The sequence below is a fragment of the Pyrus communis genome, chromosome 17, assembly GCF_041283825.1.
Source record: "Pyrus communis isolate YQ-2024b chromosome 17, ASM4128382v1, whole genome shotgun sequence".
NCBI classification, from domain to species: Eukaryota; Viridiplantae; Streptophyta; class Magnoliopsida; order Rosales; family Rosaceae; genus Pyrus; species Pyrus communis.
The window spans coordinates 22,799,095-22,811,120 of record NC_142581.1 but is presented as its reverse complement, the minus strand read 5'-3'; the positions used below and the strand labels follow the sequence as shown (position 1 = coordinate 22,811,120).

The window sequence follows — 12,026 nt, the reverse complement described above, 5'->3', positions numbered from 1 at the left end:
GCTACATATGATGCTATTGAAGTGGGCCTAAAATGAAGGTCGGGCTCAAGTTGGGTCGAGCCTAAAGGCCTCAGATAAGATTTAAAAACCCAATTTTATATAAGACGACCCAAGTAGAGGACCAGAACCATTCTCTGTTATCACAGATTTTTTTTGTTTTCTCTTCGACGTTTTAAGTCCTTCTGTTAACAAAATAATATATCCCAAGGGAAAGGTGGACAAGCTCCGAAACGTTGGACGTTGGTCTCACGTATACGATATAAGAACGCAGAAATTCAACGTAAATGACGGCCGTCTTTTGTTGATAATATATCAATAAAATGTTAATACTTTTTTTTTTTTTTACTACAATTATAACGACACATAATTGACGGTACGTCGACAAGCCATTATCTCTACTAAGTACTAAAACATTCATTGTTAACTAAAATCTTATAAAATTACCAGTTTAATTCTCTAATTAAAACAGGACATGAATAAGAAATATGAGGTAGAAATGTAATTTCACACAACCAAATTTTGCTTTTTTTTTTTTCAAAACCTCACTTATATGTAATCCTAACATATCTCTAATTATAAAAAATAAAAATAAATAAATAAACTTCCCACTCCCTTCCTCTCTCCTTTTATTTCAAAAACAAAAATAAAAAATTTTCTCACACGCTTTGTGTATGGCCATATGGTAGTTTAATTTAAAAAAAGTTGTCCATTCGGTTATCAAATACATTCAAATTTTATGCAGGTATGGGTTTTGGATGATTTTGACGTGAAAAATGTCCTTTTTGCAAAAGTTAAAAATGAATCCGGCAATCGGCATCTTTGCTTAGTGAGATACAATTATCGTATTAGCGCTTTAGATCTGTGGTAGTGTGATTGTGCGGTGATATTAATTAGTATTTGCTTAGTGATGGTAATTATGTTAGAGACTTAATTAGCCCTAACTTTAACTCAATATTAGCATAGATGTGTGCGTGTATAATCGACAAATAATTTGGAGCCCTCTTTTCATGGAGAGAGTGTGTGCGGAACAAGAACACATATGTCATATGTCATTATACAAGAAGATGGACACTTAGGAAAAAAAAAAAAAAAAAACTTTCCTCCACTTGTATGACATATGGCGTACCACTCTATGTGCCGGACACATTGAAAAATCTCTCCCTTTCATGACAAAGTCTTCCTTCACATCTTTTACATTTAGTTATTTCACTCTTATTTTTTTAACCAATGTAACAATGTTGTCATGGAGTGTGGCTACAGTACCTTGGGGCTTTGTAGAGGTAGTATCCTCGCTCATTTACACTCAAAATTTAGATCTTTTTCTCGTAAACTAAAGTAACATAGAATATCAGTACAACTACTTAACACTATCATCTAACAATTAGATCTGTTGTAATGACACCCAAGAAGCATAAATGACCGCCAAATAGGATAGTACTAGTTAATTATATTCGTAAGTAATTAGTCATTGTTGTCAAAACTATACTCATAAATAAAGACATGGTTGGGACAAGTAAGACTAACAAATATTGGTGCAACTGAATCTTCTGCAGGTAAAGGTTGCTAAGCTGCTCTAAACCTACTTTAATAAGCATCACTTTGCGTTTCCTATGCAGTGCCAGCGGCCTTTACATCCATCTGTATTGTAGATCACTTACGTCATATGTGATTTGTATATAAAGTTAAGAATAATACTTAGACTACTCAAAGATGAATAAGATCTCCTACTCAAAAAATTTTGTATTCGAATCATAGAGCTTCGTACTTGTGATTAGAACCATTCATATTATGAATCACTCTATAAAGATCATATCTACCAAAAAAAAAAAAAAATCACATATGCAAAAAATGAATTAAAACTAAGGTCGTTTAGTCAGTTTATTGTAACAAATGAATAGATGGTTTGTAATATAGTCCGATGACTAAACAACCTTAATTTTTAATTGATTTTTAGAATAGGCGATCTTTATAGAGTTATTTATAATATAAACAGTTCTGATCATAGACACGAAGTTATATATATCTACAATGAACAATTTTGAGTAGAAACTTTTACTCATCTTTAAGTAGCTAAGTATTATTCTAAAGTTAAACTTCAACTTCCTTTCATCGTGTGTTCTTCTGAGGCTTGGTTTGTAGTCAACTGAGAATCTGAATGGATTGCAAGCTTCTTCACCACTAAGTCTTTCGCTAGCAGAGGCTGCTAGTAAGGCCTCATATTATGCTCCGTCGTTGGATGCTTTGAAGTTTGAAGTAACGTGGGCTTGGTCGGCGTAGATAGGAGCATAAAGGTGGCACGACTGGGAGCCTTGGTGCAAGATCTACACGGTTGTGAGCCATGGTAATAGATCAAGGGTGGCGGGGGCTCGTGAAGCAGGTAGGCACAATTTTGAGCGTGGAGTTGTGATGAAAAAAAGACATGCCCCTGGCTCTTGGTGGTTGGGCCGGTGTGTCCTTCTGGTACCTGTCTGCATTCGGCGCACGATTAGGCTGAGTTGGTGCGTTTGTTGGAATAGAAGTAATCATTGTATCCTCCAGTGTATGTGGGATGGTTCCATCTGCTCAATCTTGTCAATGAAAGGTGACATGTTTATGTTGGTCATGTCTCGTCGGAGCACTTTGTTAGTAGCTTTGTTGAGTTGGAAACCATGCAATCGTGCGGTCAGGAGCCTCTCAACTTTTTCTTGAAATTGCCTCTCTGGGGCAGCAGAGCTTTCAGCTGCCCTCAGTCGTGACCTGTTGGTCTAGGCTGTTTTTTCTTATGCTCAGCTCGTCTATGCCGCGGCTGTGGTGTATGTGGTATATTCCTGGCAGTCGAGCGAGTCATTCGCAAGTTGCCAGTTAAACTTGAGCCGGATTGAATGACTGCTTATTTCCATCTGCCGTGCTGCCTACTCTGATGTGAAGTAAATGATGCTCCTTGCGGGCCTAGCCGCGAATGAACACTTCAACTGGTAGGTTGCCATGTTAATTATCAAAATGTGGCCCCAAATGTGAATATATGCTCATCCGTGGGCCTAACCAGGAGTGCATGCTCATCCGCATGCTAAGACGAGAGTATATGCTATCTCGGGGGTCCAGACATGAGTGTACATTGCCAGAACGCTTGGTTGATGGATAGTTAAAGGGCTGCTTGCCGGGACGCTGCTGGAGAGGTTCGTCGTTAGCCCTTGTCCTACTTTGGGATACCTCGTTTGGGGCACGTTGCATCTCGATCCGCTGCAAAAGCTGATTCACCAAGGTCGTTTGCTGCACGAGGGCACTTGTTAACTTTATAACTTGTCGAGACAAGTGTTGTTCGCCATTTGGGATGAAATAGTTTGGACGGTATGCGTCTCCTTGAGTAATATAAGTGCAATGGACTCTAGGTGTGAGATTTGAGTTTAGATATGTCAAATTTGCAGAAAAATGGGGTGAAAATACCCCTAGTTCAATTGTCAGTCCGAAAATCTGAAGTCGGGACAGTTGAACCGATTTGGGCAGCTAGGTGAGCCACGGGAGTGGGCTGGACCACGGGTGCGGGTCGGATCGCAAGCTTGGGCTGGGCCACAGGGGTGCGTGGGCGCTGGGCATTTCTTCTTCTCAACGTGGCTTGGGCTCGTGTTGCGTCATGGGCTTACGAGTCTTGGGTTGGTTGCCACTATCCACTGCCATGGCTGCCATAGTGGTGGTGCTCCGTGGTGGCAAGGTTACTCCTCTTGTCGCGATGAGTCTCATGAATCATCATGGTGGGTCTACATCGCGTCCTTCATCATTTGATTCGGATCTTTGAATGTAAGAAGTTTCATTCGTTGTGGTTTCCGAATTTCCCACCATTGTATTTTTCTCCTACGTCTATTCAAAGAATTAAAAAATTTATGAATGAATGACAAATGAGAAACTTTGAATGTGAGAGTCTTCTTCGAGCGTGTGAATCAAACTCTCAATGAAAGCACCAATTTGTGGATGCAAATTTCCGCCGTCTCTTCTTTTGATGAAAATGCACATGCAAAATAATCACACCTTTGATTAAGGCCAAAAGCCTCATGCTCCCATGATGAATGGGGGGCTTTAGCTGAAGAATCTCCGATGCTAAAGTTAGAATTATGAAAAGAATGTGTTTAGGAGTTTGTGGGTAGCAGACGACTCTCCATTTTAATGGGATAAGAGGGGTGTTTATAGGAGGGTGCCGGCCCTATTTGGAGAATAGTGGCTGGCCATATATGGTGTAATTGGAAAATAATTGCAAGATATTATATGAAATAATATCTTACAATTAACATGGTAATTAATCCCAAATTAAATAGGAAGTTTTGAGAGTTACCTTTTGAACAAAGATTTGATGAGGAGTGATGAGAGAGATTTGAATAAATACCATTTTGATCATCTTTGACTCTTCTTTGATCGAGCCGTTATTGTCTACCGTATGAGCGTGAGAATTCCAGCGTGTCTCGAGGGTAATTTTGTCCTTTTAACCTAAAAGTCCACGTGTCACCTTCATAGTTTTCTTGATTATTTTTAGCTTCACAATACATGTTTATCATTAGCATGATATACTACCATAACAGTGTACTCGAGTTGCTATCGAAGTTCTCGACTCAAAAGTTTGAACGTGAGATGCATTACAACATTAATCAGAAAATCCCGTGTATGTGAAAAAGGGTGCACACTAGGTCAAGAGCGTGCCGAAAATCACAAGCAAAAGTGCGTCACAAAATCAAAAGAGGCGCCATAAATATAATGCCGATGGCGGTCAAAGTCGTTACGAAACCAACTACCTCCAAGTCCGGAAATGAAACTAAACAAACTTAAAACCTCTTACTCTCCGCCAATAAAGAAGCTCTCCGCTAAAATTCTAAAATCCCAAATAGAATTCCAAATTTTTCTCTCTGTATTTCCATAGTTCATTTCATCAATCTTATCCAACCAATACAATCTTTGTAATTTTTTAATTTAACCCCATTAATGGTGGTTGGATAAACTTTGTCCACAATCCCAAGAAACCATTTCTCCCAAAATCCTCACTCTTTCTGTTCGTTCTCTTCCTCTTCAGAAATCCAGAACAAAAGTTTGGATTTTTGGAGCTTGCAGAAACAAAAATGTCGAAAAAACCAGATGAAGTGTTGATTGGGTCGATTGACCAGGGCACCACCAGCACCAGATTCATAATCTACGACCGTTCAGCCCGCGCTATTGGGTCCCACCAGGTCGAGTTCACTCAGTTCTACCCGGAAGCCGGGTAAGCAAATCAATCAATCAAAACTCCAATTTTTTTTTCTCACTTTTTCTTTGAAATATGATGTTTTCCTGAATTGGGTTTTTTGGGGCAGGTGGGTCGAGCATGATGCGATGGAGATATTGGAGAGTGTGAGAGTGTGCATGGCGAAGGCGCTGGACAAGGCCACAGCTGATGGGCACAACGTGGACAGTGGGCTCAAGGCCATAGGGTTGACCAATCAGAGAGAGACAACTCTGGTTTGGAGCAAATCCACTGGATGTCCTCTCTACAATGCTATTGTTTGGATGGATGTCCGTACCAGTTCTATTTGCAGGTACTGCTTTCACTATTTCATTGTTTTTTCATGTCTGCAATTGTTTGCGTTTGAAGTTAGGATCTGCAATTGTGATTTCTCAATTGGGTTTCACCGGTCCTGAATTGGGTTTTGGTTATTTTTTGGATTTTGATGAATATTGATAGTGTTTTTGTTTGGTCATTGGATGAACATTAATAATTAAGATATAATTCCGTACTGATTTTCCTGCTAATGGTGTATTTTCTTTTATTAATACAATACCCTTTTCTTCGATGATTTCAATGATAGGTGGGTTTCCTAGATTTTCAAATTTTGATTCCTGCTCATTTGATTGGGTTATTTATAGAGAAGATTGGAGCATTGATCCCGGAGTTTGGTCCAGTTGGAGCTTTGTCCGTAAACTAAAAATCTGTTGGAATTTCCATCCACGATTAAGGATTTAAAGGCACAATAAGGACGGAAGTTTTACCCAAAAGAACTATATTGCTCCACATTGTGACAAGTTCAGGACCAATGTTCCAATTTTCCCTTATTTGTATTTTAAGTTCGGCGTGATGTTTTTTCATGATCGATCCTTTCCATGTTTGGTTTTTTAGAAAATTTCAATTCGCCTGCTGTTCATATCTTAATTTCAGATTTTGGAGTTGTCTTATGATTGTAAGTTTTCCGGTTATTTTGGTTACAGAAAATTGGAGAAAGAATTATCCGGGGGAAGAACTCATTTTGTGGAAACATGTGGTTTGCCCATAAGCACCTATTTCAGTGCATTGAAGCTGCTCTGGCTGTTGGAAAATGTGGATAAGGTGAAAGAGGCTGTGCAATCAGGGGATGCTCTCTTTGGAACTATAGACACTTGGTTAATCTGGAATTTAACCGGTGGTGTCAAGGGAGGAATACATGTCACTGATGTCTCAAATGCATCGCGGACTATGCTTATGAATCTCAAGACCCTTGAGTGGGATAGTACCATATTGAAAACGTTAGGAATTCCAGCTAAAATTCTGCCCAAAATTGTCAGTAACTCTGAGGTTATTGGAAAAATTAACACAGGATGGCCAATTACTGGTGTCCCAATCTCTGGATGTCTCGGTGATCAACATGCAGCAATGTTAGGGCAAGCTTGCAGGAGAGGAGAGGCCAAAAGCACTTATGGGACGGGGGCTTTCATCCTTCTCAACACTGGTGAAGAGATAATTCAGTCAACGCATGGGCTTCTAAGCACTTTGGCATTCAAACTTGGCCCTAAAGCTCCGACAAATTATGCTCTAGAGGGATCGATTGCTATTGCTGGAGCTGCAGTTCAGTGGCTTAGAGACAGTCTTGGGATCATTAAGAGCGCGAGTGAGATTGAGGATTTGGCTTTACAGGTTGAGTCCACAGGTGGAGTTTATTTTGTGCCTGCCTTCAATGGATTATTTGCTCCGTGGTGGCGTGATGATGCTCGTGGGGTTTGCATTGGTATTACAAGGTTTACAAACAAGGCTCACATTTGTCGAGCAGTGCTCGAGAGTATGTGTTTCCAGGTCAAAGATGTGTTGGATTCAATGCACAAAGATGCTGGGGAAAAGGGAGAGGCTAAGAACGAGAAGGGGGAATTTCTGCTCAGAGTGGATGGTGGTGCTACTGTTAATAACCTTTTAATGCAGATTCAGGTTCGGGCCTTTTTTCATATTTTATGCTATAACTTGCAGTATGTAGTTCAGTTTTAATCAAATCCACCGTTTTACCCACATATTCTTTCCTTTTCATTCTTCTTGTTTCTAGTTTACAAGCCTTCTCTTTGTTCCCTCTAGTTTTTGAACCATCCATGGAAATATTTGTTTTTGTATCTTTCTATTACTTTAGCAATTGTGGTTTCCTTGGTATCCTCTTAGCATGCTGTCCTCATGTCAAAATAGCCATTAGTTGTGTGATCCAACAATTGATGGTGAAAATACATATTTGAAATTCTCTCCGGTCCGTCAGATAATGGAGAAGTTCGGTTCTTTCCACTCATTCCTTTGCCAACAAACCATCCTCGGCTTTCCTTATGGAATTATATATATATATATATATATATATATATATATATATATATAACTATTGCTTGATATGAAAACATGCGAAGACTGCAATTTTGCTTCTACATTCTTAGTAAAGAGTGTTCAACTACATTTGTTTGTATAAAGAAGTTTGAAAATACATATTCGTTGCTCATAATTTTTATGACAAACATGTAAAAGGAGTAGGTATCTTTGCCTTACCCCTATCTCCTTGAACGAAATGCCAGTGGACATCGTGTTTATTAAATAATTTTTATGAAATACAGATCAGAAAAAAGAAAAAAAGGGTGTTCCTACATTGCTATATGATCTTCTCCGTGTATTGTGAAACCTTTTCGTATTCTGTTAATGATTGAATTTATTCTTTGTTTTGTTGTTCTGTAGGCGGACCTGTTGGGGAGCCCAGTGGTAAGACCAGCTGACATTGAGACAACAGCTCTCGGAGCAGCCTATGCTGCTGGATTAGCTGTTGGTGTTTGGAGCGAAAAGGAGATTTTCGCTTGTGAAGAGAGGACTAAGAATTCCACCATTTTCCGTCCAAAATTAGATGAAGAGTTGAGGAAGAAGAAGCTGGACTCATGGTTCAAGGCTATTTCAAGAACCTTTGACTTGGCCGATCTTTCACTTTGATGTACTCTTCTCACTTCTTTTACCTTAAAAGTTTTCTGTCTTCCTTTCTTGCTTAGCTTTGGGATGACGGGTTCTCCCTTGCGCAGATTTCCATAGGACATATGGGAGCAAAATAAATTGCAACTCGAGGATCAAATCTTTGTTTGCACCAAATGCAGGAATATCTTGCCCCTGACAATCTGCTCTTGACAATATATGGTTCGTGGATTGATATTTTCTTCCGTGTCCCTCCAGTCGTCCCTTTCAGCGATTTGATTTTATCAAATCCATCTGATGCTTTCTACTTGTGTAGCAAGAATGCCATAGTTTGGCTTCACAGAAATAATGTCAATAGTTTTCTTAAGTGGAGGTATTGAATGTTTGGTTTCAAAGTGGTGAACTGCTCTTAGAGTTTCTTAGTTAATACAGTAATGTGATACGTACACAAATTTCAGAATAAAAAGCAGTCATTAGTCCCGAGTGCTTTTGGCAACCGATTATGTGCTTTTTCAACCTAAATTATGTGCACATAGTAGCCGTTTTTTTTTTTTAAATACACTTCAAGTGCTTTTGGAACCTGAAAACATTTTCACCAAAAGTAGTTTCAACGATATTGTCCTCTACATACATCAACACATGGTTCAAATTATTAAATTGTTCCCCCGGCAATCATCTACCATGCTTTCTAGGAGTCCAAACAGATGACATATATATATGATAAGTGACCTTTTGATTTCGCAGAAAGAGAATGTAGGAATATTGTTCTTTGGTGATTGAGGAGTATCAAACTCTAAAGGAGCCGTCGTCGAATCTCCACCGCTGATAGTCACCAAAGGCCACGGACTCGACAAGTGTTCGGTCTGTGGTTAATAAGAAATAACAGGTAACCTGGCTAATGAAAATAGTAGCATATATGCTTAAAGGAAGAGAATAAGCACATTTTTTTAGGTTATCTGGAACTTAAGAAAGCTGAAATGCTATCAATTTGAAGCATAAATCTTTATGAAGGAAAAGGATCCGGTCCGGTTTTCTCCCATCAAAGGTTCAGGATCAAGTGATTCGGATCGTTAAAATTTGATCCAACGGCTATAAATAGGAAATTCCTCTAAAAGTTATAATAATAATTATAATAATTAACCGTTAGATCAAAATTCAATGACCTCGATCACTTGATCCTAGGCCTTTGATGAAAGAGATCCGGACCGAATCCTCTTCCATTTATAAAGACCAAAAGAGAAAAGGAATATAGCTTCAGTAGCCCTTCTACAAACTCACCAGTCAAATTTAACCCTGCTCTGAAAATGTAATCTTTTCTAGCCCTCTTTGATGAAAATTTCCGCTACTTAATGCTGATACTGTATCAATATATTGTTTTTTAGAGGAACAATAGGAATATAAATTTATATTAACCCAACATGTTGTTTTTGTGAGGGTTATTTTTGTTCCAAATCTCTTTCCCTAAACACTTGTGTTTGTGTCGCAACTCTATATCTTTCTCGCACTGTGCCAATTTACTACTAGATTGTGCTGAGTGACACAATGGGTAATTTTTGACAGAAAACCAACAATATCATTGGGAGTATTTTTTTGTTGGAGAATAGAGTCTAACCTTGGACGTATAACAAAATAATATATAATTTGTATGTGAGAGGTTCAATGATACTATTATACAAAGTAAAAAACCTCACACCTGGTAATAGATGGTTAAGTTAGAGATAATACCAGTGAGACATGATGTTAGTGGTACCCTATGCTGAATCTAATCATTTTTAGTGTAAACTAAATTATTAGGCTATGAGTTTTCTAAATTAAATAATAAACCAACACCTAATTTTCAACCCAAGGGAACTTTAACGAAAAATTCTCGGTACTGTTCATTTTGACGAAAAACCACATTTTTACACTAAAAAGTCAATCATGGTACTATTTATTTTATCCTTTATTTTATTATTTTCGTTAAAACTCAAAGTTTTTAAATCTTTTTTATTAGTTATCCTTTATATTAACTTTAAACAAAATATTAATAACATCAATGGGTTTGGCAACCAAGCAGATGAGCCCCCTTGGATTATATCTTTGTTGCTTTCCGATACTGGACAAAGTCTTTCATCTTTTTGTTCCCCTTTTATCATCACTTGTAATCTTTTGTCCAGTTTTTTCAATGAATGAAATCTCTTTTCAGTGGTTCACACTCCAAGTCAACGAGCTATCCAGTTTTACGGGGCTAGAATGAACGTTTATCGTATGCAGTCTTATTTTTACTTTGCAAAAAACTTGTTTTTACGATTCGAACCCGTGACCTTTTGGTCACAAAGAAGAAACTTTTCCATTACACGAAAGCTCGTCTCTAAATATATTATATTATATACTTGAACATAGTAAAATAAGAAATTGCTTGTTTGGAAATTTTCCGAAAAGCTAATCGTAGGTTCTTCTCTCCATCGGAACAATTGGCCCGTTATGCTCATTACTAAACTTGTTGAAGGGATGAAATATAACCAGGGTATATCTTTTTTATCAGAGGTTGAATCGATCATCAGAAGAAAAATTAGGCCGAAAATTAGGATACATTCTAGGAAAATAAAACTTCCATCGAAGAGAAGCAAATGAAAGATTTTTATAAAAATTTTCGTAGAATCGAGAATGAAGTTTTCATTCTATACATACCAGATTATATATTAGTAACTGCATTCAATCTCAAAAAAATTCAATTCTTTTGAACTTTCTCTTTTTGAAAAGAAGCAACTTTTGCATTATACGAAGGCTCGCCTCTAAAAATATTATATTATATATTATTTATATATAGTAATCTTTGGCTCAGGTGTAAAAACCATGCCCAAACAGTTGCAGCAATGGTACGTTCATCAAATTCATTTTTGGCTAGAAAACTATCTTTCCACTTTCCATGTATGTAACAATAACATACATATCAAACTGAACTATCGATCCCATGTCGTTGAAATTCTCAATCAATCAACTATTTTCTTGCTTGTTAATTTGGCATTCATATGAAGGGGAAATTAAAGCAGAAAATAGGAAAGAAAATTTAGAAGTGGGAGAGCGGAGAGGGAGTAGAAATAGAGCAAATTAGGAGGTTGGCCGGTGAAAGAAACAGGGAAGACTTCCACTAAAACACGAAAACTACACACGTCAAAAAGTACGCAAAACAAAACCAACCCAACAAAGCAATCCACAATCCACGTACAGAGGAGGAAGAAGAGTAAAGTAAACAAACTAGATTTCTGAAATCATAATTCTGATGACTCATACTAACATTTTAGATCAATAATGTCTTATTACGTGTAAATATTTTTAAGAAGTTTTAACGAAAAATCCACAATACTGTTTATTTTAACGAAAAACTACATTTTTATACTAAAAAGTCAATCATAGTACTATTCACTTTACCTTTTATTTTATCTTTATTATTAACATCCAAAATTTTCAAGTATTTTTCATTAATTTTCTTATATTTTAACCCAAAATTATATACTACTGAATTACGACAGGATAAGGTGAATCCGTTAGTTGCACCAAAGCAAAGTCAAAAGAGAGAACGGAAAATTATAGAGAAAGCTGTAACAAACATTATTGTTTCTGCCTAAATGTCAAAGGGGAAACTTCACGCAAACAAACCAAGAAACCTCAGAGACCGGGAAGAGAAACAAATTTAGCCACAAAATCCAATAATTTAATAAACAAGTAAAATTCAAAAGAAAAAGAAGAAGCTATTTCTGAGAGTCTGAGAGAAGGCTGAGGCATCAGACAGACTGCATAGACTCTCCTCGTTTCTTGTTTCAATGCCTAGCTGACCTCCATGACTCATCATTCAATGCCAGCTAGCCCCATTCGTTACATTTAT

At 37.6% G+C, this 12,026-nt stretch overlaps 1 protein-coding gene across 1 annotated transcript; it reads left to right on the top strand.

The window, feature by feature from the left end:
* Positions 1-4,677: 4,677 nt before the first annotated feature.
* On the top strand, positions 4,678-8,657 carry LOC137707989 (glycerol kinase). Its single transcript, XM_068446949.2, has 5 exons — positions 4,678-5,218; positions 5,310-5,531; positions 6,199-7,165; positions 7,940-8,186; positions 8,272-8,657. The coding sequence occupies exons 1-4, from the start codon at positions 5,079-5,081 to the stop codon at positions 8,183-8,185; spliced, it is 1,575 nt and encodes a 524-aa protein (XP_068303050.2). The 5' UTR covers positions 4,678-5,078; the 3' UTR covers position 8,186; positions 8,272-8,657.
* Positions 8,658-12,026: the final 3,369 nt, after the last annotated feature.

What these genes read in the sequence shown, in the direction of transcription:
- LOC137707989 (XM_068446949.2), top strand. Translation starts at nt 5,079, where the DNA reads ATGTCGAAAAAACCAGATGAAGTGTTGATTGGGTCGATTGACCAGGGC. An exon ending in CGTACCAGTTCTATTTGCAG is followed by an intron (nt 5,532 to 6,198) that starts GTACTGCTTTCA and finishes TTTTGGTTACAG; the next exon opens with AAAATTGGAGAAAGAATTAT. An exon ending in ACCTTTTAATGCAGATTCAG is followed by an intron (nt 7,166 to 7,939) that starts GTTCGGGCCTTT and finishes GTTGTTCTGTAG; the next exon opens with GCGGACCTGTTGGGGAGCCC.